This window comes from Perognathus longimembris, chromosome 23, assembly GCF_023159225.1.
Source record: "Perognathus longimembris pacificus isolate PPM17 chromosome 23, ASM2315922v1, whole genome shotgun sequence".
In the NCBI taxonomy this organism is placed as follows: Eukaryota; Metazoa; Chordata; class Mammalia; order Rodentia; family Heteromyidae; genus Perognathus; species Perognathus longimembris.
In genome coordinates, this window is record NC_063183.1 from 23,095,151 (window position 1) to 23,122,519 (window position 27,369).

The 27,369-nt window shown below is 39.5% G+C and overlaps 1 protein-coding gene and 3 long non-coding RNA genes across 13 annotated transcripts in view; 1 reads left to right on the forward strand and 3 right to left on the reverse strand.

Moving 5' to 3' along the window:
* Positions 1 to 386: 386 nt before the first annotated feature.
* Positions 387 to 5,808, reverse strand: LOC125340276. Its single transcript, XR_007208740.1, has 3 exons — positions 5,540 to 5,808; positions 5,127 to 5,177; positions 387 to 2,344 (listed from the first exon to the last, which is right to left on the reverse strand). It is a non-coding gene; the product is annotated as an uncharacterized LOC125340276 (long non-coding RNA).
* A 167-nt stretch (positions 5,809 to 5,975) lies between these two features.
* The window catches only part of Sltm (SAFB like transcription modulator), a 43,807-nt gene continuing 22,413 nt past the window's right edge, over positions 5,976 to 27,369 (forward strand). For 3 of the 10 annotated variants that reach the window (XM_048331683.1, XM_048331684.1, XM_048331687.1), the window contains exons 1-5: positions 6,112 to 6,281; positions 7,614 to 7,701; positions 18,289 to 18,353; positions 20,784 to 20,975; positions 21,961 to 22,008. In XM_048331683.1, coding sequence (XP_048187640.1) covers positions 6,120 to 6,281; positions 7,614 to 7,701; positions 18,289 to 18,353; positions 20,784 to 20,975; positions 21,961 to 22,008 — 555 coding nt within the window. In that variant the 5' untranslated portion in view covers positions 6,112 to 6,119. Of the gene's footprint in view, positions 6,282 to 7,613; positions 7,702 to 18,288; positions 18,354 to 20,783; positions 20,976 to 21,960; positions 22,009 to 27,369 lie in introns of all 10 variants that reach the window. The other 7 variants (XM_048331685.1, XM_048331689.1, XM_048331692.1 and 4 more) reach the window with 3 other exon arrangements.
* On the reverse strand, positions 11,776 to 15,891 carry LOC125340277. Its single transcript, XR_007208741.1, has 3 exons — positions 15,699 to 15,891; positions 14,874 to 14,882; positions 11,776 to 11,801 (listed from the first exon to the last, which is right to left on the reverse strand). It is a non-coding gene; the product is annotated as an uncharacterized LOC125340277 (long non-coding RNA).
* LOC125340275 lies at positions 26,011 to 26,548 on the reverse strand. Its single transcript, XR_007208739.1, has 2 exons — positions 26,081 to 26,548; positions 26,011 to 26,049 (listed from the first exon to the last, which is right to left on the reverse strand). It is a non-coding gene; the product is annotated as an uncharacterized LOC125340275 (long non-coding RNA).

Below are 27,369 nucleotides of genomic sequence, written 5' to 3' on the forward strand. Positions count from 1 at the left end.
TTATTACCAATTAACCAGAAAAATTGTTGGATTGGAGTTGTGATTCAAGTGGTAAATCACCAGCTCTGAGAAAAATAGTCCTGAGTTCAAGCCCTGGCACCAGTGCCAAAAATAAATAAGTGGATAAACTAACTACTTAGTTAATGGGTAACGATCTTAATGTAAGATCCAAAACTTTGAAAGTATCATAGAAAAACACTTGACTGGGGCTGGAGATATGGCCTAGTGGTAAGAGTGCTTGCTTCGTATACATGAGGCCCTGGGTTCAATTCCCCAGCACCATATATACAGAAAATGGCCAGAAGTGGCGCTGTGGCTCAAGTGGCAGAGTGGTTTAGGCCCTGAGTCCAAGCCCCAGGACTGACAACAAAAAAAGCCATTTGACTATATAATCATAGGCAACATCTTCCTGAACAGCCCAGTAAATAAGACCAAGCATTTATAAACGGTATTACATCAAAATAAAGAGATTTGCACATCAAATGAAACAACTACTAAATGAAGCATCCTGTAGAATGGGAGAAAAAATTGTCAGCTATTCATTGGATAAAGGATTAACATATAAAGAATGCAAAGAATGAAAAGACAAAAGAACAAATAATGTAAGCAATAAATGGGCATATGAATTGAATCAGCAGTTCTTAAAAGTAGTACAAATGGCCAATAAATACATGAAGAAATATTCAGTAACATTAGCCATCAGGAAATGCAACTCAAAACTACATTTTGATTCCATTTGATCCTTTTCAGAAAGCCAACATCTGGACAACCCCCACACACTGTGTATGGAAATGCAAATTAGTGCAGCTACAATGGAAATCTGTGTAGAGGTTCCTCAAAAAACTAAAAATAGAACTACCCTATGATACCTTTAGATGTCTATGGCATATATCTGAAGGAATGTAAATAATCATACAATAGAAATACTGTAACAGGTGTTTAAAAACTGCATTTGCTGTAAAGTATTGACTCCTGACTTGGGCCTCAGAACCAATTAAAATCAGGAGAAAAATGTATTATCTCACCTCTTTTGCCCTGAGCCATACCCTCCCACAATAGCCTTATAGCCCTTATGAAAACCAGGAAGGAGTGACCAAGAGACTCAAGAGGCTAGACCACCTCCCAGGCATCAATGATTTTTTTTTTCCCAGTCCTGGGGCTTGAACTCAGGGCCTGAGCACTGTCCCTGAGCTTCTTTTTGCTCAAGGCTAGCACTCTACTTATTGACCCACAGCACCACTTCCTGCCTCTTCTGTTTATGTGGTGCTGAGGAATGAAACCCAGGGCTTCATGCATGCTAGGCAAGCACTCTATTGCTAAGTTACATATCCGGCCCACATCAATGATTCTTATTACACTAAATCACCACTTGACCAATCCAATCTCAAGACAATGAATTGTCAGACCACCTTAGATGCAACTCCCAACTACCAAAATATGTCCGTGACTTGGGACTGGTTCATGCATGCCCCTCACTCCCTACACCCTAATTCTCTATTTAAACCTATAGCTCTTGTCTGTACTCTGAAAAGAGTGGAAGATGGGTTGAAGTGTGATCTTCCCATAGGTGCCATGTAAATCTCCTTTCTCTACTTTTACTATCCTCCTCAGCAGTATTTGGTTTTGAACTTAGAGCCTCATGTTTGTTAAGCTGATACTCTAGTACCTGGAGTCATGCACCCAGGTGTTTTTTCTTGCTGATTATTTTTTGAGACAGTGTCTCAGGAACTTTTCTGCTTGGGCTGGCCTTGAACCCTGATTCTCAGTGCCTAACCTATAGGGGCAATCAACCAGACCTGATGTGTGAAACTCCTGGAATTTGGGCCTGGCATCTAAAATTCCAGTTTCAATACCTATACATCTATATTTATTGCAACACTACTCATAATAGCAAAAACAACAACACACAAAAAGGAACAGCCTAAGTGCTATCAACTGATGAGTGGATTAAAAATGTGGTATATATACAGAATGAGACTAATATGAACACTGACAATATAGTTTTTGTAGGAAAATGGAGAGAAGTGGAGATCATCTTTTTTCCCCCCTCTTTTTCTGTGCCAGTCCTGGGGCTTGAATTCCAGGCCTGGCCTCTGTCCCTGTTTTGTTCAAGGCTAGTGCTTTACCACTTGAGCCACAGTTCCACTTCTGGGTTTGTTTGTTTTTTGTTTTGTTTTTTTAGTGGGAATAAGAGTCTCACCAACTTTTCTGCCAGGGCTGGCACATCTCAGCTTCCTGAGTAGCTAGGACACCAGCATCCAGTTTGGAGATCATCTTGTTAAACAAAATAAGCCCGATTCAGAAAGAATGATGTATTTTTTTCTCTTCTATGCAGGATCTAGACCTGAAAAAAAGGACATGAATATAAAAAAGGGTGGGGCCTTGGGAGGTAGCAGAAGCTGGTAGGAAGGAGTTGAGGGTAATTGTGGAAGTTGAATATCACCTAACTGTAGCATATGCATGTACAGAAACAGAATAATGAAATCTATTAAAATTGTAAAAAAAAAAAAAAGTAGAGAGGATGAGAAAAAGTAATAGGGTAAATTTGATCAAAGCACATTACATGCAAGTATAGAAATATCACAAAAATCCCCTGTACAATAAACATACACTAATAAAAGCTGAACTGTGTTTTGCTGGTTTGTTTTTGTGCCAGTCCAGGGGCTTGGGACTCAGGCCTGAGCAGTCCCTGGCTTTTTTTTGCTCAAGGATAACATTCTACCTCTTGAGCATAGTGCCACTTCTTTCTTTTTTTGTGTATGTGGTGCTGAGGAATCAAACCCAGGGCTTGGTGCAAGCTAGGCAAGTACTCTATTACTAAGCCCCATTCCCAGCCCTGAATTATGTTTATAAACCAACTTTAAATCTCTAATCATAGATTAAAGAACAAAACTAAATATCCTTTCTGTTGAAAATTTTATCTCTATTACAAAATTAATTTGTGCATATTTTCTCCCAAATTATGTCAAGTAGCCTTATCTATTTTCTTTAAAAAAAACAAACAATGAACAACTTTAGACTCTACCTGGATTTCTGAATTAACATTGTATCTATTTCTCTCTTTCAATACTTAACATTTTGCTACATTTACTTTAGTGACTGGTAACATGTTGGGACATTTATTTTCTCTGTCTTTCTTCCAATCAATTGCATGTAAATTGCAGGCAGAATGATATTAAATCTCAGCATGGCTTGTTTAAGCACAAGGTCTACAACCATATCACATTCCAGACTTTAACATTGGTGTAATGATACAGTGTAATAGGTCAACCTTCCCAATCATGTCAGGTTTCCCAATGGTCCCTTTAGTGGGATGTTTGTTTTGTTTCTGGTTATTATTCTTTGTTTCAGTATTCAAAAGAATCTCACATGGCCTTTAACTGTTATTTCTCTTGTCTCTTTCTCTGGTCATTTCAAACCTAGAATAGAGTATCATACACCCTTCGTTTTCATGATATTGTGCTTTTAAAGGGTCCAGAGCAGTTATTTTGTTTATAATTGGAATTTTCAGTTTAGCTCCCTTCTATCAGGTTCAGATTAAACATTCTTGGCAAGTCTAGCATGGTAGTGCATGCCTCTAATTCCAGCACTGGGGAGGCCAAAGCAAGAGGACCATAAATTCCAGGAAAGCATGGGCTACGTAGAGCGATATTGTCTCAAAGAACAAAACAACAAAAACATATTAAGCATTTTGGCAAGTAATGCTATATCCTTGCAAGTGAATACCTAGATTCCTCACTTTCGGATTACTCCAATGTTAGTTTTTTAAAATTTTCCCCCTTAAAAGGAAAGTACAGATAAATTAAAAATGTACCCCCCTCCTTAGGTAATATGTTAAATTTTGGGTTCATAGAATTCCTCTAAAAAGTGTCAAGGGGCTGGGGATATGGGTTCGATTCCCCAGCACCACATATACAGAAAATGGCCAGAAGTGGCGCTGTGACTCAAGTGGCAGTGTGCTAGCCTTGAGCAAAAAGAAGCCAGGGACAGTGCTCAGGCCCTGAGTCGAAGGCCCAGGACTGGAAAAAAAAAAAAAAAAAAAAAGTGTCCAGAGAAGCACTGCCTGTAAACTTTGCTACTTGGGAGATAAAAGATCAAGAGGATAGACACTCAAATTACCCCTAGGAATAAATACAAGAGCCTATCTGAAAAAAAATAACAAAAGCATAAATGACTGAGAATGTGACTCCAGTGGTAGAACACTTGACTGGCAAGGGCAAGGTCCTGACTGCAAACTTCACTCCTGCTAAAAATAACTAAAAGTGTCCACAGAATATAGAAGTAGTGAGGAAAATATTGGAATGAAATTTAAGGTTTAGTGCACACATGGTCAACAGTTAGGCCCCCTTCTCTCCTTCCCATAAATCCCTCTAACATCTTCATTTATTGGGAAAAAAAAATAAAGAGGATTTCTAAAGAGCATTTGAATCCTAAAATTCTATGACCAATGTTGTGGTCGAAATAGAGCTGGATTTGGAATCAGGAGGCCAGGATTGGAGCACAGTTCTGACACATATCCCCTATGTGAACTCAGACAAGTCATTTAATCTCTAAGCCTTAGAGAGATTTACCTGGCAGAGTTGGGAAGGATTAAAGGGGTTGTTGTTTGTCAAAAATGCTTTATCAACTGTAAAGAACTACCAGAATGTCAGGCATTCTGTGTGTGTGTGTGTGTGTGTGTGTGTGTGTGTGTATACTAGGACTTAAAAATCAGGGCCTGTCCCTTAGCTTTTTCTACTCAAGGCTGGCACTCTACCACTTGAACCGCATCTCCACTTCTGGCTTTTTCCACCCTCCAGTTAAATGGAGATAAAGAGTTTCATGGAGATAAAGCTTTCATGCCCAGGTTGGCTTTGAACTATGATCCTCAGAGCTCAATCTCCAGAGTAACTAAGATTACAATGGAAGCTTAAAAAAAAAAACAAAAAAAAAAAACAAAAAAAAAAAACAGGAAATGGGGGGAGGAGGAAAAGGGGAAGGTGAAGGGAACAACCAGGAAATGCCCAGTACATTTAGTTAATTGTACATTATACTCGCTGTGCACTACAGAATTTATAGTTGACTCCCTAAAATATTTGTGCTTTGACTATCAATAATACTGGCTAAAAGGATGAAGAGGTACTCACTAGTGCAGGCTGATCACTGCAGGTGGCCAACTGATTCTGGAATTCCAAACCCTGGGGGAACAAAAGAGTGGATGTGGAAGTATGATAAACAGCCTTTAGTACTAGAACTTGAGCGGTAGGTGCGTGGGGGTAGGGTGGCAGAGGATAGGGGTGGGGGTGGAGGGGGGGTGGCGGAGGATAGCAAACCGAGGTCAACACAGTTTCCCAGGCAAGCTGGAAGAAAGTAAGGTGGGCTGCAGAGACGTCCTCCCCGCCCTCTTCCCCGAGGCACTAGTAAGGGCGCGCCCCATTAGGTAAACCCTTTACATTCATTGGACCCAACAGTTCCCCAACCGCCCCCTCCCCCCAGGATTTTTCTGGCACCTTTAGGAAGGGAATTCGGGGTTCCACACTCATTAGTGCACCCTAGTCACCTTGTTATTGTTTTTAATATCGATAATTCAGCAAGACCGCGGAAGTATTTCCCTGGCCGAGGTCCCGCGCGCCCGCACGCTCCCTCCTTGGGTGTCCAGCCATGGCGCGAACCGTCACCGTAGGGAATGCCTCAGCACTCTGTCCCCGCTCGGAAACGCAACACGTTCCAAGATGTTAGTTTAACCAAGCGGCGGGAATCGGCGGTGCTGTTCAAACTTGCCAAGACCCCGCCGGCCCATAACCGCCGAGGTGACTGACTAGCCGACTTACTGACTGACAGACTTTCACTGACGGCCGGGGGTTCCCCGAAGCGCGCCGCTGGGCTGCCACGCTCAGGCTCCAGTACGCATGCGCGCCTGTCATCCGGGTGCTGGCGGCGGCGACTGCAGGCTGCGCCGGGGTGACGGGCAGGGGGCGGGGCCAGCGGCTCATTGTGCGCAGCGTTGCGCGGCGCCGCCGGCCGCCGGGGTCTAGGGTGGAACTTGGAGCTGCCGCCGCCGCCGCCGCCGCTGTTGCTCCGCCGCCGCCGCCGCCCTGCAGCCCCAGCGGCTGGCCTCGGTAGCGCGTCGCTCTCCTAAGATGGCTGCCGCGACCGGTGCCGTGGCAGCTACGACTGCCTCAGCGCAGGCGGAAGGGAAAAAGATCACGGATCTGCGCGTCATCGATCTGAGGTCCGAGTTGAAGCGACGGAACTTAGACTTCACCGGGGTGAAGACGGTGCTGGTCTCCCGACTCAAGCAGGTGAGGCCCGGTGAGGTCGGTGAAGGAATGGGGTGCGGGCGGCGCGGCGCGGCGGGGCGGGGGCGCGCTTAGGCCGCACTCCGGGCGTTTTCCTCACCTTTGCGTTCCCTGCTCCGGATCGCCCGCAGTTTCTCCAGGACCCGAGGGTGGGAGTCGGGGGGGGGCCGTCAGCGCGTTCCCCCCCGATACCCCACCTACCCCACCCCACCTCACCTCACCCCAACCCCCGGGTGGTGGCGGCCGCATGCGCGCGCGCGCGCGTGTGTGTGTAAGATGGGGACCCCCCTCCCCCTCAGAGCTCCCGCCCCCCGCACGCAGGTCCAGGCCTCTGACAGAGCCCCGCGAGCAACCCCGGGACAGCCGCTTCTCCCCCACCCCACCCCCCCCCGCACTCCAGCGTCTCCTCTCCCTCCCCTCCCCCACCCTGGGCCGTGCGGGCACAGGACCGGGCCCGGGGCCGCGCCGCCTCTCCCGGATCCTGGCGACCTGGGGAGTCGCCGGGTCCCCAACCTTCAGCCATGGTGAGCCGCGTGCATCCCTCGGGCTCCGAGAGAATGGTTACTTTGGTGACTTGTGAGAAGTTACCGTTTAATCGTGCCCAACCGTTTCCTCCCCATCTTGTTGGTTGGGGGTGGTGGAGGTGGTGATGGTGATCACGGTGATGGTGATGGTGGTGGTAAATTGATGAGTAGGATTTGATGGGTGGGTGAAAGAAAGGTTTTGTTTTCCCATTGGAATTTTTAGTTTTAGTGGTTTTGTTTTTTTCTTTTTGCTTCAGCGTCAAAATCTTGCTTTAAAAGATATCTGTGTATTATACATATACATAACGTATATACATATGTTTGTATATGTCTTTTTTTCATTCCTGATGATCAGCTTACTTGGTTTATTTGAGTGAGCGTTGGAATCATTTTAGTAGAGGAGCACAGTTAGGTTTGAGCTTATAGGAACTAGGCAAACTCTTTTTAGTTATTTTTTCCTTTCAGTGAGCTAAAGAAACTTAGCTGCCACAGAAAGGTTTTTCTTGCTGTACGAGATAGAACGGTTTTTCTTGCTGTACGAGATGCGATGTTTAATTATTGACTCAGTTAGAATTTAAAGTCTTTTGTGATTTTTGTTTTGTTTTGATACTCAGTGGCTATTTCCTCCTGAAAGTTTCTTGCACCCTTTCGTTTAGGATTATTCCTTAAAAAATAAAAAAGGTTCTGTTTATGAAATAACTGACCAGTCTAATGTCAGGAGGCTTAAAGTTCGCTAATTTTTTTTCATTTCGTTTTTATAAAATAAGTTTAGATAGAATGTGTAGCATATTAACTTCTCTTTCTAATGTAGGCTATTGAAGAGGAAGGAGGCGATCCAGATAATATTGAATTAACTGTTTCAACTGATACTCCAAACAAGAAACCAACCAAAGGCAAAGGTTGTTATGAGTTATGAACATATTTTAAAATATATTTTGGTTATATAACTTGCCTCTGCTCTGTGCCACTTGCCCTGTTTATATAGTGCTACTCTGCTGTTTCCTCTGGCTCTCTGCCTTGTTGGGTCAAGGAAGAAGGTACTGTTGCCAGGCTCTGGGTAACCTACAGGTTAAGATTCTGCTGAAGCTAACCAGAAAGTGTTCTGGTTCTTTATTACTCCCGAAAAAAGTACAAAGTTGCATACCACTCTTTGTGTGAAAACATGAAGAATAAAGTCACTTTAATACATATCTACCTTGTCCCACAATTGGCAGAGTATTGAAATTCCTACCAAAGCTTTCACCTTTGTTTTTTTATGTTCTCCCGAGTATATCACCATTCTATACATGTTCAGTGTATTATTTGCCTTAGTGGACTTCTTTTGCATTTATGCCATTACCCATTCTAATAATTTTCTGTTAATTTCTTGATTTTCTTTAAACATTTTTTTTAAATCTTGCATTACTGGGGCTTGAACTCAGGGCCTTGTACTTGCTAGGCAGGTCCTCTACCACTTGAGCCATACCCTCCCTAGCATTTCCTTTTCAATGAAATTTGAAAATTCCAACCACACTAACAAGGTAAGGGGGAAAGTCTATGGTAATTATCCATAAAGTTTTAGCCTATAGGAATATGAAGAAGTTATACTTTATAGCTTTTAAATTAGGCTGGATATATTTCCAGGCTTTAGTGATTTTGTCCAAAGTGGGTTAAAATAAACATCTTGGTATTGTTGGTTTTAGATTTTTTTTTAATTAAAGCATCTGTCAAGATCTTTATTTGCATAACTACACATTCTCCCTCCCATGAACTGCATATCTATATATTTCTCCCTCCCATGAAGGACTGACAGAGAGTAGACATGATCTTTATGAATCCTGGTTCCTGGCTGTAATTTTCAGACTATTTCAAGGGCATCTGTAGCAGTTTGTGGTTTGTAATACTTTCTTTATTGCTGCAAGTGCTATTACAAACTACCCTTGCAACTTGAATAAGAGAATTGAATGGATTACTCTGGAAAAGAAGTGAATATTCAATTTGACTTTCATTGCACCTAGGTGTCAGGATAAGGCCAACTTACTGTTTGAGTTCACATTGATAATAAGAATGCCCTATTGGTGCCAAAGGAAATTTTAAAAGGGCTGAGAAGCATTTCCTGGGTGTTAAGGGAATGGCAGAGATAGAAGGAAGTTTTGAAGAGAAAGTCACCTTGAATATCCTTGGTTCTTAAAGTAATGGGCTCTGGTCAGTGTGGTAACATTTGTATCATCTTAAAAGGTACATTACTATGTATTTAGGGAAGCCTGCTGGGACATTCCTCTGCTGGAGGCTGTTTCAGTATGGGGAAGTAGGGAAAATTTAGAGATATGTAAGGAATTAAGCTTGCATTGGGTGAGGCTTTTGATTCCTCTCATTTATTTGACTTGTAGTGGCTTTTACTATAGAGTTGACTATTAATGACTTTGTTTTGTTGTTGTTTTTTTTGCCAGTCCTGGGGCTTGAACTCAGGGCCTGAGCATGTCCCTGGTTTCTTTTTGCTCAAGGGTAGCACTCTTACCACTTGAGCCACAGCTCTACTTCCAGCCTTTTCTGTTTATGTGGTGCTGAGGAATCGAACCCAGGGCTTCATGTATACAAGGCGAGCACTTTACCACTAGGCCATATTCCCAGCTAATGATTCCCAGTTAATGATTTTAACATTTAAAGTAACCCTCATTTGGTTAATTCTGGTCTTGCCTTTAAAATGAATTGTTTGCTTTTTGGTGCTGGAGATCAATCCTGCCTTCAACCACTGAGCCACACCCCAGACTCTTCACTTAAATTTAATTAATTAATTAATTATTATTATTATTTTTTTTTGCCAGTCCTGGGCCTTGGACTCAGCCTGAGCACTGTCCCTGGCTTCTTTTTGCTCAAGGCTAGCACTCTGCCACTTGAGCCACAGCACCACTTCTGGCCGTTTTCTGTATATGTGGTGCTGGGGAATTGAACCCAGGGCCTCATGTATACGAGGCAAGCACTCTTGCCACTAGGCTATATCCCCAGCCCTAATTTATTTTTTAAACCTTTTATTTGGTTTTGATTAGAAACTTATCCTTAGAAACAGTCTCAATAATAAAAATAATTAAAGAATTTTTAAATAATCAGTCTACTAATTTTTCTGTCATATAAATTATAAAGAAACTTTATTTCAGATCTGATGTTTGAGTGTCTTAAGTTCCACTAGAGTCAGAAGTTGTAGTGGTTATTCTTTCATCTGAGGTAGGAGGTAGTCAGTATTTGATGAGCTTTACTCTAGGGCAAACCATTTTTTTTTTTTTTTTTTTTGCCAGTCCTGGGGCTTGGACTCAGGGCCTGAGCACTGTCCCTGGCTTCTTTTTGCTCAAGGCTAGCACTCTGCCACTTGAGCCACAGGACCACTTCTGGCTGTTTTCTACATATGTGGTGCTGGGGAATCAAACCCAGGGCTTCATGTATAGGAGGTGAGCACTCTTGCCACTAGGCCATATTCCCAGCCCCTAGGACAAACCTTACAATAGCTCTGGACTCCTTGAATTTCACTTACTGTCCTAAAAATCACATGTACTACAAGGAATATAATGTATGTACCCAACTTAAAACCTAGTGTGAATTATTAAGATGCCTGTTTGGTACTGAAGATGGAACCCAAAACTTGGTTCAAGCTAGGCAAGCTCTACCACTGAGATATTTCCCCAACCTCCTGAGATTATTTTAGCTTTTAACTTTTTTTTCCCTTTAAGATAGGTTCTCTCTGTATTGCCAAGCCCGGTCTCAAACTCATGATTAGCGGGGTCTACAGTGTTTACCATTATACCTGGCCCTAAGTTTCTTTTAAATTAAGAGGGTTAAAAGGTTTTTAAACCAAGGATATGAAACCTAAGTACTGTCTTTGTTAACACCAACTTTTCTGTTTACTGTATATTGATGATTTCACCAAATCTTGTTTTACTTAGGTGATATCTATTTTGAAAAGAATTTCATTTGAGTTATATCATTTTTAATTTTTTTTTCTTTAGTGAGTCTGTTTCTCTTGTAACATTGGAAATTTTACTTATTATTTCTAAGGTGCTTTTGGTTCTGAAATTTTATAATTGTAGGCAAGATTGAGAAGAAAACTGCCTCTGCTTAACTAAAATAGATACATTAGGAAGGAATGGCCTATAGGCCTTCAGTGAATGTCCATACAACTTACTAGAAAAGGAAAATAGCAAAGAAGGGGATTACTATAAAGGCAGTTCTGTAGGTCTCAAAAAAAAAAAAAAAAGAATAACACGTAATAGCTTATCAGCAACAGTAAGCATTCTTAGGATGTTCTTAAGGTAGCTAGCAAAAGTTAAATGGTAAGAAAACGAGAGCAGTATCATGGGGCTGGAAAAGTGACACAGATGAACATGGAGTTTGTGCTATTAGAAGATAAATAGAGGATGATGGTTTTCTTAAAAATTATAAATTATGGCTGGTGGTATAGCTCAGTGAATACAGCCCTGGGTTCAGTCACCACCACCACCTCCAAATATGTATAATGTTCAAATGATTATATGTAGACAAATCAGGAAAAGAAACCTATATTTTTAAAGTGTATTATAGAATATTTTTAGAATACAATAACAAGCAAAAGTTGTTACATTCTGGTGTTACAGTAACATAAAGCTAATTTACCATTAATGTAGTCAGTTTTTATCTTGAATTGTTTCTCCCTTCTGAATCTTTTTACTCTCTTTTTAAGAATTTTTTAATAAGTCACCTAGATGAAAGAGATGAAAATGTCATTTGGTTTGGGTGTGTTAAGAAAGCAGCTAAACAGGTAGAGATCACTCCTCATTAACTTATTTTATTTATTTATTTTTTGCCAGTCCTGGGGCTTGGACTCAGGGCCTGAGCACTGTCCCTGGCTTCTTTTTGCTCAAGGCTAGCACTCTGCCACTTGAGCCACAGCTCCACTTCTGGCCGTTTTCTATATATGTGGTGCTGAGGAATCGAACCCCGGGCTTCATATATATGAGGCAAGCACTCTTGCCACTAAGCCATATTCCCAGCCCTCATTAACTTATTTTAGAGATTACACATGTAAAGTCTTTTGATTTATCCAAGAATGGAATGTTATCTTTTAGGATTTCAGTTGCTTCTAAAGTTAAGCCAGTTTTGTGGTTAATCAGAACATCATTGAGTATATGTAATGTAATCACTGAGGTTGAAACTAAATTTCAGTACATTCATGCTTTAAAAAGATTTAACATGATATGTAAAACCTAATTTCTTTCTGTGAGAACATGTGTGATTTGGGGTTATAGGTTTGCTGAAACATCTGATACCTAATTTTTTTTGTGGAAAGTACTATCATTAATATAGTTCATTATACATTTACTTTGTAAACCTTTCCAAAATTGTCTCCAAAAGTATATTTCATGTAGTGCAGTCTTTATACAGTTCTTTCTTTCCCTTAGCCTTTTTAACAACTGTGGGTATGTTCAGATATTACAAAACACACACACATACAAAAAACAATAGGAAGTGGAGATGTGGCTCAAATGGTAGAGTGCCAGCCTTGAGTGGTAAAAGCTAAAACAGGGGCTTATGGCCCTGAGTTCAAACCCCAGTACTGGGAAATAAAAACTAATGAGAGGTATGACATTGAGCACAGGATTGTCATCTTTGTTGGGTGCCTGTTAGTCGAAAGCTTTGTGATAGCCAGATCAACCTTGTTTTATACTTCTTTCTCAGTCATGACAGACAGAATAGGTGCTCAGAAAACATTTGTTTACTGAATACTGAAGGCCATTGTTATCTTTCCTATCTACTTTTTGATATTTCATCTCTTGGTACCTATTTTAATTGCATTTTGTAGGAAGCACATCCATCCAGTTGTGTCTACTGTCTTCTAAAGGGGTTCATTTTGCTTCTCCTTATGTGCTGATGGGCAAAGTTTACCTACTTTCAGGACCCAGGTCTCATGGCAATATTCTTTTATTACTTCCTCACCAAGTTGTTGCTGTGCTGGAAAGCTTTACCTCCTCACCTTTCCTGGAATATCTTCCACTCAGAGGCTATTATATCAGGTGTTTGCATTGCAGCCACCCATTACCTCAGCATTGTTCTTCTCACCAAGGTACTTCCGTGTCATCAGCATGGTGTGTGGCAGTGATCCTGGAGGACAGTTAAAATTTTCTCTACAATTTCTAAAGACAGTGTGCTTCCTGAAGTAGCAAGAGAGGACTTTAAATTCTCTTTTCCTTTTTCCCAAACTCATATAAAAGGTGGATTGGGAAGGAATTGCTGAAAAGTTTTATTTACTGTGAAAACTGAAAACCTTTTAAAGTTGGGTGGCATGAGGCTCTGGGAGATTTGTGACTCACCTCATTTGATGTGATTATGCATGTATCTCATTGCACACATTTGTATTATTATGAGATACATTCTCAAAGCTATTGTGTGTGGGGGGGTGTAACTTAATAAATGGGAAATCTTTTATCTTACCTTCCTAAAATTTGAAAATTCTGAAGCTTACGTGGCTCCATAAAGAATTTATGGACCTGTATACATTTTTATGTATAGATTAGGAGGTATTTTCACTGTTGTCAATTTTAGTATATGCAGTTTAACTTTAGATCCTAAAATTATTTAAGAGAGAACATTTTACATCATTTCAAAGTTTAGGATGTGACTGGTTAATTTCACTTTGATTTTCTATTTTGATTTATGAGGCAATGATTATTACCCAAATTATTTTCTGCCTTTTTTTGCCCCTCATAGTCTTGGCTCAATATTAAACTTTCAATTTAGCCCCTTCATCAAGTCCAGGATTCTTTTTTTGAGCCAGGTTGCATTTCTGCAGCACATATCCGATCCCCAAAGAACAAAAATGTTGAAACTGTGAGTTGATTAATTGGCTATTGAACTTTTGATAGAACAGGCTTAAATGAAACAGATGAAAATGCTTACTAGGGGCTGGGAATATGGCCTAGTGGCAAGAGAGCTTGCCTTGTATACATGAAGCCCTGGGTTCAATTCCCCAGTACCACATACATGGAAAACGGCCAGAAGTGGCGCTGTGGCTCAAATGGCAGAGTGCTAGCCTTGAGCAAAAGGAAGCCAGGGACAGTGCTCAGTCCCTGAGTCCAAGGCCCCAACTGGCAAAAAAGAAAAAGAAAATGCTTACTAACTATACAACAATGTGCAAAAGGTCCAGGGCTGATGGCTCTTGCCTGTTATTCTTATCCTAGGTACTCAGGAGGCTGAGATCTGAGGATCACAGTTTGAAGCCATCCTGGGCAGGAAAGTCTGTGAATCTAACCAGCAAAAATTAAAAAAAAAAGAAAAAAAAAGCCAGGAATAGAGCTGTGGCTCATGTGGTAGAGTGCTAGTCTTGAGCAAAAAGAGCTAGGGACAATGTCTAGGCCCTGAGTTCAAGCTCCAGGACTAGCACAAAAAATAAAAGATGTGCTGAAGGTTTCAGCTGATCTGTGACATCATAGAAAGCTAGGGAACTGTAGATGTAGTTTGTGGCATGAATAATTTTAGGAGTATAGTCTTGCTTACAAGATGGACCTGCATTTAAGGCTAGCATGCTATGTCATCTCTTACCTTTGTCCTAATTGGGCCTAAAAGAAGTTCAGACCCTGGGCCTAATCATGTTCAACCTAGGACTCAACTTTAGTATCAGTGAGGAAATACATAATGTTTGTGGATTTGCACAGGATTCTGGACTGGATAGTGCATACTTTAGACTTTAAAAATGGGTTCTATTTTGTAGGGGGGTCAGGATTTTCATAAGGGAAATATAAGGTAGTTAATAATTCACCATGTGTAAATCAAGCCCCAAATTTCAGATCGTGAAAGCAGTCAAAATCCAGTATGGGCTGGGAATATGGCCTAGTGGCAAGCGTGCTTGCCCCGTATACATGAAGCCCTAGGTTCATATACCTCAGTACCACATACACAGAAAAAGCCAGAAATGGGCACTGTGGCCCAAGTTGGCAGAGTGCTAGCCTTGAGCAAAAAGAAGCCAGGGACAGTGCTCAGGCCCTGAGTTCAAGCCCCAGGACTGAAAACAAAAACCAAAAAACAAACAACAAAAAAAAACCCAGTATGAAGGGCTGGGAATATAGCCTACTAGTAAATGCTCGCCTTGTATACATGAAACCGTGGGTTGATTCCTTAGCACCATGTATATAGAAAAGGCCGGAAGTGGAGCTGTGGCTCAAGTGGTAGAGTGCTAGCCTTGAGCAAAAAGAAGCCAGGGACAGTGCTCGGGCCCTGAGTTCAAGCCCCAGGGCTGGCAAAAAAAAAAAAAATCCAGTATAAAATTGCAGTTTTCTTACCACTTATCCATTCTTTATTGTTCATCACTGTATTGGAAAATCTTGTCCTCTTCTGAATGTATTATTAGCAACATGATCTCTTCAACTTCACCCTCTTCCTTTATGTAAAGTATTCATTTCAGAATGGTAAAAAGAGATACATACATGAGCATATGTAAAGCATTTGGTCTGCTGTCTGGACTGCAGAAGCCATTTAAGCAGTTGTAGTGACTGGTGGTAGTACATGTGACTTGCAATTTTATTTTCCTGTAAGTAAACCAAAGCAAGTGAAGTTCACCATGGAGTGTGCTTGGTAATGTAGTTTGTCATTATGATGAATGATGCTATTCCAAAGATAATATCTTAAATTGAGTTAATTAACTCCTCACTTAGAATAATGCCCTGTAAGTAGGTCATAATAAACTGTAGTGGAGAGAATTTAGGACTGAATTGAGAGATCTTAGTTTCCAGTCCTGGCAAAACCATTTGCTAGTTTGGAGCAAGTTACTTAACTCTGCAGGCTCACTTTCTTTTATAAAGTTTCCCAAAGTACATAGTACTATACTAGTAAAATTAATTATGATTTTTTTATGTGCTTTGCAAATGATAAGGTTTTAATTACAAGGGGTAAATTTAACTTTTGTAATGAGTGCTTCTCAAAGCTCCACCATTGTGTGGGTTTTTCATTGGAGCTTTTGTGAGGGAAAGGCCTAAGATTTTTTTTTCCTGTTTTTGGTGCCCATCCTGGGGCTTGAACCCAGGGCCTACGCACTGTCCTTGAGCTTTTGTGCTTGAGGCTAGTGCTACACCACTTTGAGTCACAGCACCATTTCTGGCTATTTCAGTAGTTAATTGGAGATAAGAGTTTCACAGACTTTGCTACCCAAGATGGCTTTTAAATCAGGATCCTCAGATCTCATCCTTCTGAGTAGCTAGAACTACAGGTATAAGCTATTTCCCCAAAGTATAGCATTGTTAATTTTTTTGCATATGAAACTTTATTTGACACATTAGAAGAATTTATTGAGCTCATTTTTATATGGTATTTCCTCTTTGGCAAAGAAACATCTTTATTTAATAAGCACTTTCTGGTAAACCGGATTTCTTGATGGTTGTTCTTGTCTGTTAATTCTGCTCTTAGACTTTCGGTTTCAGGTAGGAATTTTTGTTTTTGAAAAATAATTTAAAAAATTCTCACATACAGGTGAAATTCCATGGTAAAAAGAATGATGACAGGGCTGGGGATATGGCCTAGTGGCAAGAGTGCTTGCCTCGTATACATGAGGCCCTGGGTTCAATTCCCCAGCACCACATATACAGAAAACGGCCAGAAGTGGTGCTGTGGCTCAAGTGGCAGAGTGCTAGCCTTGAGCAAAAAGAAGCCAGGGACAGTGCTCAGGCCCTGAGTCCAAGGCCCAGGACAGGCAAAAAAAAAAAAAAAAAAAAAAAAAAAAGAATGATGAAAATAATTGTAGGGATTTTAGTATACTAGAAATTTGTGTTTTCCCTAACATGAAAATGCTAGTCTGTTGCATAGGACATTCATACCACACTGAGCTTTTGCTTCTCACAAGGGCATTACTTGAGTGAGAGGAAAAAAAATTTCTTCCATTCTTGCTCTTTTTTTAGTAGTTGGAAGGGCCAGTGCTGTGTTTCACTTTTACTCATTAATAGAAGAGTTTTGAGCTGGGAATGTATGAAAAATAGGGGCTGGAGAGGAGACTAGGGGAAGGAAGTCTTCCTGAACCATTTTTTTTTTTTGTGGCCAGTCCTGGGCCTTGAACTCAGGGCCTGAGCACTGTCCCTGGCTTCCTTTTGCTCAAGGCTAGCACTCTGCCACTTGAGCCACAGCGCCACTTCTTGCTGTTTTCTATGTATGTGGTGCTGGGGAATCAAACCCAGGGCTTCATGTATACGAGGCAAGCGCTCTTGCCAGTAGGCCATATTCCCAGCCCCTGAACCATTTTTTTTAAGTTACCCCAACAACAAAACTCTTTACCTTATGAGTCACTGAAGATTGAGTTTGATCTGCTTGACGCAGACATAGTGAAACTCATTAGTTGGCTTCTGGGAGGAAAATCCATTTACATTTTAAAAGAAATAATAAATGTTTTTAAAGTTTTAAATGTTTCCGTGGTTGTACTTTTTTAAAAAAAATAGTGTTTTGGTATAATCATAGATTTTTAAAAACATTTTTGTGGACTAGATTGTAGACAAAATGTTTTAACATTGGCTTTGTGAAAAATGTTTTAAAACATAGATGATTTTTTTTATATTTGCAAATATTTTGCAAAGTTGGAAAATAAATTTTCCATGCCTTGAGGGATTTGCTGCATTTTGAAAATGACAACTGGGCCTGAAAGCCAGGAGTACATCAGAAAGTTAAACACTTTCATTTTCAAGTAATTTCTTTGTGCCTTAATTAGATCAATCATCATATCAAGTGAGCAGCAGTGTTCTGCTAAGGCTTTCGGAGAAGTACAAAAGTAAGCATAAGGGGCTGGGAATATGGTCTAGTGGCATGAGTGCTTACCTCCTATACATGAAGCCCTGGGTTCAATTCCCCAGCACCACATATATACAAAATGGCCAGAAGTGGTGCTATGGCTCAAGTGGCAGAGTGCTAGCCTTGAGCAAAAAGAGGCCAGGGATGGTGCTCAGGCCCTGAGGCAAGCTCCAGGGCTGGCCAAAAAAAAAGTAAGCATAAAACCAGTCATTGTACTTTATTTCCTGCATCTGGAGGTGTGATGTCTGGGAAGTCATATGAGTTCATACTAATCAGCTGATGGTGGATTGTAAGGTGGATATGAAAGTGAAAACTGTAGTTCCAAGAGCACTGTTCAAGAGGAGCATTTGGAAAAGGCTTGGTGGGAATAGTCTTGAACTTAGGCAGCAGGTGTCTGGTTACATACATAGTAAAATACTCTTGAAAGGTACTGTTAGGATAAAGCTGAAGATAGGGAATTTAAGTGGTGTAAAGAAGAATGAGTTGAGATGGCGGGTACTGTGCAGGATTCTTGGTACCAAGAGTTTTTGTGAAGTGTGGTAGCATTGCTGATAAAGCTGCTGTTTGGGACAGCTATGGTCAGGTGGCTTATAAGTAGTTGCCATTAGCTTTGCAGATGACTTAGGAGTGAAGTGATACTGCAGAGTAAACTTGGAATGTATATTGTTTTACTCTTCAAGTAATCAACTATCAGTTGTTAGCCCATTTTCCTTCTTTCACAGGTAAAAAACACGAAGCAGATGAGTTGAGTGGAGATGCTTCTGTGGAAGATGATGCTTTTGTCAAGGTAACGTGTTCATTACTCAGGTTAAGACATTTATTTCCAGTTTAGTGTTTTGCATGATGATTTTCATGCATTTTACTTGAACAATAGGCACTGAAATGTGTAGGTTAAATAGAGACTTAGGAATATTAGCAATCTCATTAACTTAATTAACTTAATTGAGAACTAGAGGAAGTTACCTTTTCTTTAGCTAAATGAGACATAAAGCTAAAAGTAATGTTAGTCCACGTCTTTATGTAGAAATGTGAGACTTGGGGACCAGGGGAACACCTAGAGCACTGTTAGTGTAAAATCCTGGACAGGTTACCACCTGGCAGGATAGTGGCAGTTTTTACCTGTTCCTTGCTTTTAGCTTTTGTATATAATATATGGGACTTAGATCAATGTAGATCTTTAAGTAGAAAAGAAAATTGCTCATATGTTGCTTCTTGGTAAGATCAAATTAAGGTAAATGTTTTGCCCCTTAAAGATATGTCTTTAGTGAAAAAAGACTGTACCTCAAAAATTCTCTGCCAGGAAAATAAAGCATGTAATTTTAATTGCGGTTTAGAAGTTCTGTTTCCTTTTTAGTGAACAGTGACCTAGTTATTCATTGTTAAGTCCTAAGTACTGTGGCATTTATAGGTATTTAATGGTAGTGCCTCTCAAATTATGCACACTTCTTCCCCCATATATTCTGTTTTCTTTGTGTAGCTAGTCTGTATTGTTATAACGTCTCTGGGTGTTGGTGTGCTCTATCATTAAGTCATATCCATCTGCCCACTTCTCTCTCTACCTGTAGCTCTCCCTTCTCCCTTCTCACACACTTTACATCATACCACATACTTCCTGCTTTTCACTTCAGGGTCAGGTATGAAGAAAAAGAAACATTGAGTTCACTTTGTAAACAGATAATTTTAGGAAATACTTGCTGGGGACTTATTTAAATGAATTGCATATCTATACTCAGTTTTTATGTGAGCCTTTAAGAACTCTTCATTTCTGGTACTTTGTTAACCTTGTGGTAGGTCTATTCATTTTTTTATTTACTGTCTTTACTTGTAAGCATATTATTAAACTATATATATGCTGGAAAAACATTGTGACTTGTGGGGAAAAAGTCTTTTTAAATGTCTTTTGGATCTTCAGGGCATAAAAATGTTATTTGAAATGTAAGGAGATAAATACTTCTATTCAGAAAAATAGTATTATTTTGTATATGGACTGCAAAGGATGCCTTTAAACGGACCTGTTGTAATTTGTAGCAAAGCAAAAAGCTTTTAAAACTATTCAACTACATCTTCAATTTCTTTTTACTTTTTTTTTACTTTGGAAGTATGAGCACATATAATATATTGGATAGAAATTAAGTGAATTTGTTTTCCTAGTCTTCCAGAGTTGACAAGTCATTTGTACAGTTTCAAAATCATGGTGGGTATATATTGCCTATTGCCCAAATATCTGTATATCTGGATGTTTAGGCAGTAGAGAAATTGCTCTTTTGAATAAAGGAGGAGAGTGGTCAGAGTTGGCCTGAGACCAGGGAAGTACTTTGTATTTTTCTCTTGATAGTTTTGGCTTCCATTCTATTATCATACAATTACCAACTCCTCTATTCCTAACCTCCAGTATTGTGGTACTTATACAAACCAGAAAGCACTGTTTCTAAGCACTCCCACATCCTTCCACATCCACAGTTCTTCTCTGAGCCCCACTTCCCGGCTAGAAAGTTCTGTTTCCTAAATTGCATTTCAGCTACAAATCGTTATTAGTCCTTGCACCTTCTCTTTCTCCCTTCTCCAGAAACCTTTTCTTAAATCTGCTTGACTTACTGTCAGAATAAAGGAATGGTCATTGCTTTCAACTCTTTCATTCAGTTCAAGAGCAAACTAAGCAGATTAGTGTTTTTGTCTCCAATAAAATGCATAGGGACTTTCCTGTACAAAGCTTCCTAATAGGAATTGTGAGAGTGAGAAATTTCAAAACAAATACATTTAAGTTATTTGCTTACTTTCCAAGAACACACTGCTAGAAGAACAGTTGGAAGATCCTTATTATTAGGAGTAAATTTGGTTTAATATGTAAGACTCCTAGGGACTTTAAAGTTGACTTTAAACTGGAGCAAGTTAGAGAAGACATTTCTTTGAAGACATGTCTTTCAGACAGCTTCTAGAATGAATAACCAGAATTTTGGAGCAACTTTAGTAGCATTTCACTTAGCTTGCATTTTAGTGTGAAAGAGCTGAGAACTCAAGTACATGGTTTAATGATCTTGGTATTTGCACATCTAATTTAAAGTACAAAGTTAATATGAAAGGTAAAATAACTGTTAACTCTGGGAATAATAGCAAAATATAATCAAATCAGCCACAGAGATGTAACTTACAAAAACATTTGATAGATAGCTTACACTACTTTGCCTGTAGTTGTACCAAATTTTCTTACCATTAAAAGGACTGTGAGTTGGAGAATCCAGAGGCACATGAACGAGATGGGAATGATGAACTAAAGGACTCTGAAGAATTTGGTGAAAATGAAGAGGAAAATATGCATTGCAAGGACTTGCTTTCTGCAGAGGAGTACAAGGAAGCTCATGAATTAATAGAGGCAGAACCTGATAGAGAAAAAGAGGACATCGAAAGTCAGGTCTTTAGCCAGTTTTGTTAAAACATGACACAGATTAAATTTTTTTTCTAGTTCAATTTAGAAGTTCAGAATTTAAAGATAATTTTTATAAGTTACTTAGAAATTAACCATGATTAGAAGTGGAGCTGTGGCTCAAAGTGGTAGAGCACTAGCCTTGAGCAAAAGAGCTAAGGGACAGTGCTCAGGCCCTGAGTTGAAGCCCACAACTGTCCCCCGCCCAAAAAAAGAGAAATTACCTATAATATATTCTACCATCTAAGATTTTTGCTTATTTCACATATGTATATGTTTTTACATAGTTGTTAGCATAGCATAAATTGCTACTTATTCTGTATACTGCTTTTACAATACATCATAGTGATTTCATAATCCATGTGTTATATCTGAATTTATTAGGCTTCTCTCTTTGTGTCTTAATTAGTCCTGTAATTTTAGACTTTTAAACTCTTTTAAGATTCTCCCTTCTCCTCCCTCCCCCAAGTATGGGTCTATGAGTATGCCAGTTTCAATTTAATCTTGCCAATATTATCTGGTAGTAAGTCTCCATTCCTTTTAATAAGTCTCTTAACAAATGGATTTTTTCTACCTCAGTAGCTATAAAAATGTATGTACTTAGTTTGTTACCAAGAAAATTATTAATTGCTAAGTAGGCAACTTTGCGAATCTTTCCTTTGAAATAGGCTATTTGTCCTGCCTTAAAGTATATCTTGAAAAAAATCAGTGGATTAGAGAAGTCAATAATGCTGGCCTTCATGTTTAAAACACTATCATGCAGAAATGAGGAGCTCAGGACTTTTCTTTTTCTCACATAACATGACTAATTATTGATGTTGGCATAAAAATGTAATCTCAGTTTTTAAGCACTAATTTGGTGCCCACAGTATCACAACACAAGGCAAATGATAAATCAGGTAGAAGCATAAGAGCATTCTCACACTGCCCAGATGTTTTGTAAAGCAAAGCTATTGTATACCCTTTTACTTAGGAAATCGAAGCCCACGAAGGTGAAGATGATACCTTTCTTACAGCCCAAGTAAGTTTACGTTTAGTCCTATGAATTTGATATTGTGGGGGAAGGGCTTGGAAAAGCAATCTCCTTTGGACTTCCTAATTCTTTAGTTCACAAAGCTGCCTTAAACTTAATGCTTTTTATAAGTTGTTTTTGTGGTTCATACAAAGTACATCAACTATTGGCAGGTAAAGTTTCTGTTGCCACAGAGGTAATAGGAGTTGTTAGGTGGTGGCTCTGGTGTTCAGTTAAAGAGCTCATCCTTTCTGTAAAATAGTATAGGCTTGGGCTGGGGATATAGCCTAGTGGCAAGAGTGCCTGCCTCGGATACACGAGGCCCTAGGTTCGATTCCCCAGCACCACATATACAGAAAACGGCCAGAAGCGGCGCTGTGGCTCAAGTGGCAGAGTGCTAGCCTTGAGCGGGAAGAAGCCAGGGACAGTGCTCAGGCCCAGGACTGGCCAAAAAAAAAAAAATAGTATAGGCTTAAAGCTTCTTGATTTCCCCCCGCCCCCCGACTCGGGTATAAAATTAGATTAAAAGTACTAATATCCTTTTCAGACCTTTTGTAAATTTTTGTTAACATTCCTAAGATGAGCTTAGAAGTAAAAAAAAATCTCTATTCTCCACATTAACTTGGTATTTGTTTGGAAAATTTGGTGAGATGAAATTTACTTTGGTGTATGTAACATGTGGTATACACTTTTAATATATAACTTTATTGTTATTATTAAAGTGTTACACAGAGAGTTTACCATTTCATAAGTCAGGTAATGAGTACATTTTTTTTTTCCGGATATGTCCCTGTCCACAAGTTATGATTGCATCCTTCCTCTCTTTTTGTCCCCTTCCCCCAAGAAAAGCAAAAATAAACATCACCACCAACAATAACAACAAAAGACCCATGTTTTGTTTCCTAGCATTCACTTTGATAAATGGTATTTTAAATGTTCAGAGGAGTTATACCTTTGGATTCCTCCTGTAAGGGTATCTTCTTTGTCTATGTGTGAATGCCTAGAGTCTTGTGTAGGTTATTATGTCTGTGTTACAAATCTTAAAAAGTATAATTTACAGGTGGTATATAAACTTGTAGCTCAATTTGTGCAGTTTTAAAAATTGTTCTTTGTCCTTTTCTCCTATTCTCAAGGGCCCTTCTTAAAGGTTCTCTTTCAGCACTAAACTTCCAAGTAGATAGTTTTCTAGGGTTAAATGAAAGAATGATGGTGGTATGTGTGATTTCCTCCAAGTGTTGACTGGATGAGCATGTAGAGGGGCACCTGTTCAGAGTGCTAGCTCTGCCTGTTCTGAAGTTCTCTTGCCTTGGACATGCTGGTCAGCACCAAAGCCAGGGATGCCGTATGTAGGCTGTCTGTGTTGTAATGGAGGAGAAAGGTGTATTTCTCATCATTTGGAGTATGTGAAAGGCACTGAAAAGTCTATATAGATGGGTCCCACATGCTGTCCTCAAGTGCATTCCTTTCTTTACGACCATAGGTGAAGATTAGTACTCCACTAAAAAAAGCACATTTTTCTGAACTACTGGTTTTGCCAAAAGGTAGAACTGAGTTCTTTATGTTCGTTGGCAGCTAGCTTTTAAATTTCCACCAAGGACCACACCTTCAATTGTGCAGGTTGTGAGTTGTTTGACAGAGTCCTGATCTCTATTTGTAATCGATTGTTATAAAACCCTTTTTTTTTTTTTTGGCCAGTCCTGGCACTTGAACTCAGAGTCTGGGCACTGTCCCTGAGCTTCTTTTGCTCAAGGCTCGCACTCTACAACTTGAGCCACGCTGCCACTTCTGGCCTTATCTGTTTATGTGGTACTGAGGAATTGAACCCAGGGCTTCATGCATGCTAGGCAAGCAGTCTACCACTCACTAAGCCACATTTCCAGACCACCCTTTTTTTAAGGGATGGAAATGAAGTCTCTTGATGAAAGAACCTTTTTCTAATTTTTACAAAATTGAAGGGAAAGGACCTTCCCATTCTATTCTGATGGGGAAAGATTAGTTACTTCTTTTCAGAGGACAAGATGTGGCCATATTGTATCAAAAGATAGGGAGATTACATTTTTAGAGACTTTACTTAAGTAAAATGACCATTTAGCCAGATTCAGTGGTGTACTTGGGAGTCAGAGGCATGAAAGTCACAAATTGAAGGGCAACCTGATATAGATGGTGAGATCCTGCCCCAAGATAGAAAGCAAAACAAAACAGACATCTTTGTCCTCTGTATACAATGCGTAGTTGAACACATACAAACGTAAATTTATCAAGATTGTAAATGATCTAGTGCTTCTAGTCATGCATCCTGAATATATTATTATATTCATTAAGGGCTGCCACAAAGTATATGTAATCACTAATCAGCTTCAGCTGCTATCACCTCCTGGCCAGGCCTGTTTCCTCTGTGCCTCCACTTTTGCCTCATGCAGTACTTTCAGACAAGAACTTGTATTCCTTGAAAAATTATAATTTATATTATCTCTCAGATCATTTATATCTATTAATTCACATTATCTCCAGGAGATGATATAAAGATGTTAATATCATTAATATTAATATACAGTTCATTTCAGCTGTTCAGCCAGCTGTGGGTTTGGTTTTTTTTTTGGTAGCCCTTGTTTGAATCTACATGTAAGTAAGACCTATACATTATGATTGTCTTTTAATCTATAGTCTCTTTTTTTTTTTTTTGCCAGTCTTGGGACTTGAACTCAGGGCCTGGGCACTGTCCTTGAGCTTCTTGCTCAAGGCTGGCACTCTACCACTTGAGCCACAGCACCACTTCTGGATTTCTATGTTTATGTGGTACTGAGGAATCAAACCCAAGGCTTCATGCATGCTAGGCAAGCATTCTACCACTAAGCCACCCAGTCTCCATAAGCATTCTCTTTTCACACCATTTTATTTCTTGAAAATCTGAAGTTGATTATAGAGTAGGGCTTACCAAAATCCTTAAAAGCCAGACAATAAATGTTTTGGCATGTATGAGCTGTATACTGTATGTTTCAACTACTCAGCTATGCCATTGTGGCATAAAAGGGTTCATAAACAATCCATAGATACATGGGTATAACTGTGCTTCACCAGAAATATTTACAAAAAACACGCGTCTAGTATTGTTGCCACCTCCTGCTCTACAGTTTCCAAAGTCTAGAGTATACTGATTACGTTTATCATGCTCCTACCTTTATTGTAAATGGGCAAGTTGTTTATAATCTGTGGACTTGCTGTCAGACTCAGGGTTTATGCTTTTTACTCCCCCTAGAACACATTCAATAGTATTTTTATTTACTTGATTGTTATTTGAGAGGTGATGTACAGTGAGGTTACACTAATAAGTATACAATGTCATCTGTTCCCTCATTCTCTCCCATTCCTTCAGTAGTATTTCGATGCACATTATTTCTAGTTGTATTTTTTATTATTGGTGACCCTCCTCTTTGGGAGTTGCATAATAGTAATATTCCTAATCCTGCAATTTATTTTTCATTTATTAGCTGGAATGTTTCTCATCTACTATTCAGTTACCCAGTAGTATCATTTATAAAGGAAAGAAAGCCAGGGAGTATGTTTCATTGTGTTTTTCCCCCCCATTTTATTTACTGATTTTCAAAAGAACAAACTGGTTCACTAACACCTCCAGTAGAGATCATTGAGTTTTTAATGTTTTGTTTTTCCTTTTTTTTTCTTGCTTAGATTCATTTTGAGTTCATGGATTTGATATAGTTAATGTTTATCAGTCCATATCATTACTATCCTCAATGCTCAAATTGCCTGTGTTTAGCTAGTGACAGCTTCTTCTAGTTGGCTCTTTTGTCCTTTCAGTATGACCTTTTCCTTGATTTTTGGTAAGTAAAGATGTTCTATTTCCTGCCCTTGACCTATAATTACCACATCTTTCTTTTACTGATAAATGATATTTCAGGATAACTAGGGGTTTAATGTTTGTTGCTATTGAGTTGTTCATTGTTTCTGGGCCTTTTCAATATACCAGGAGAATGTGTTGAGGGATTTGTTTTGACTTTTCAGATAGAATTTAAAATCAATTCTTAATAGGTTCTTCCAAATCAAGTACTTCTTTTTCACACACAAGCACAACAGTCTTAGAATAATACCACCACCACTATCTCCAATATGATTATTGAAAATAACTTAAGATCTTTTTTCCCCTCCAGTTATATCTAAGGATGGGAAACACATTCCTAGCCTCTGAAAGAGTTTTGAAAGGAAAAAAATGCATAGAAAATTCAATTGTAACACATCTTTTCCTTAATGCCCCTGCCAGCCACACTACCAAAATGTTTCTCTTTCCTTGCCAAATGTGTGACTGAAGGAAGTTCAGGTGCAGACCACTTATAGAAGGTACCTATGGAATAATAGAATTTACTACTCTCAGTTGATTTATTTTGTTTTGGTCTGTTTTACCTCTTAAGCTTTTGTGGCTTAAGTTTGAAGTATTTTTTGTTTTCTTCATCTATAAGACAATGCTCATTCCCTATGGAAGTAGATCACTTACACATTAATTTTAGTAAAAACCATTGTTCAAAATAATTTTGAGCAGGTGCTAAAATAGTTGGCGTTTTAAGGAATGCCTACTTTTATATGAATCTAAAATTGTATTGTCAATATGTCTTTCAAAGGTGTGCTTTCACTGATGAGCTGTGCCTCTGAGGCAGAGGTAGCTCTCAAAATGTCTTCTCTGGACCAGCAGCATTAGAATCATCTGGAAACTTGTTAAAAGAGGCGCGTTCTCAGGGCCTGCTTCAGATCTGAGTCAGAAATACTGGGACTGGGGCTGGGAATATGGCCTAGTGATAAAGTGCTCACCTTGTATATATGAAGCCCTGGGTTCGATTCCTCAGCACCACATATATAGAAAATGGCAGAAGTGGCGCTGTGGCTCAAGTTGGCAGAGTGCTAGCCTTGAGCAAAAACGAAGCCAGGGACAGTGCTCAGACCCTGAGTTCAAGGTCCAAGACTGGCAAAAACAAAACAAAACAGAAATACTGGGACTGGTTCCGAGCAGTCTGTTTTAACAGATTCTATAGGGAATCTGATTACATGCTTGGCCACTGCATTAAGCTTTTTATATGAGAACATAGCACGGAACAACTGGCTTAAAATAGTCTACTTCTCCTCAGCTTCTGTGTTTAAAGTTATTGGAAGTGAAACACTCAATGAAGATTGTGGTTTTCCATATGAGATTGTCATGTATATCACTTTAGCTTTATGGACTTAAATTTAGGAAAATGTTATCATCGGGGCTTCATCTTGGTGTAAGTTACTTCAGTCATTTTCGCAGTCCTTTCTTAATAAATCAAATGCAGAAAAAGAATTTCCTTTTGTGAGATAGCTGTTTTCAAGGTATCAGGTACTTAG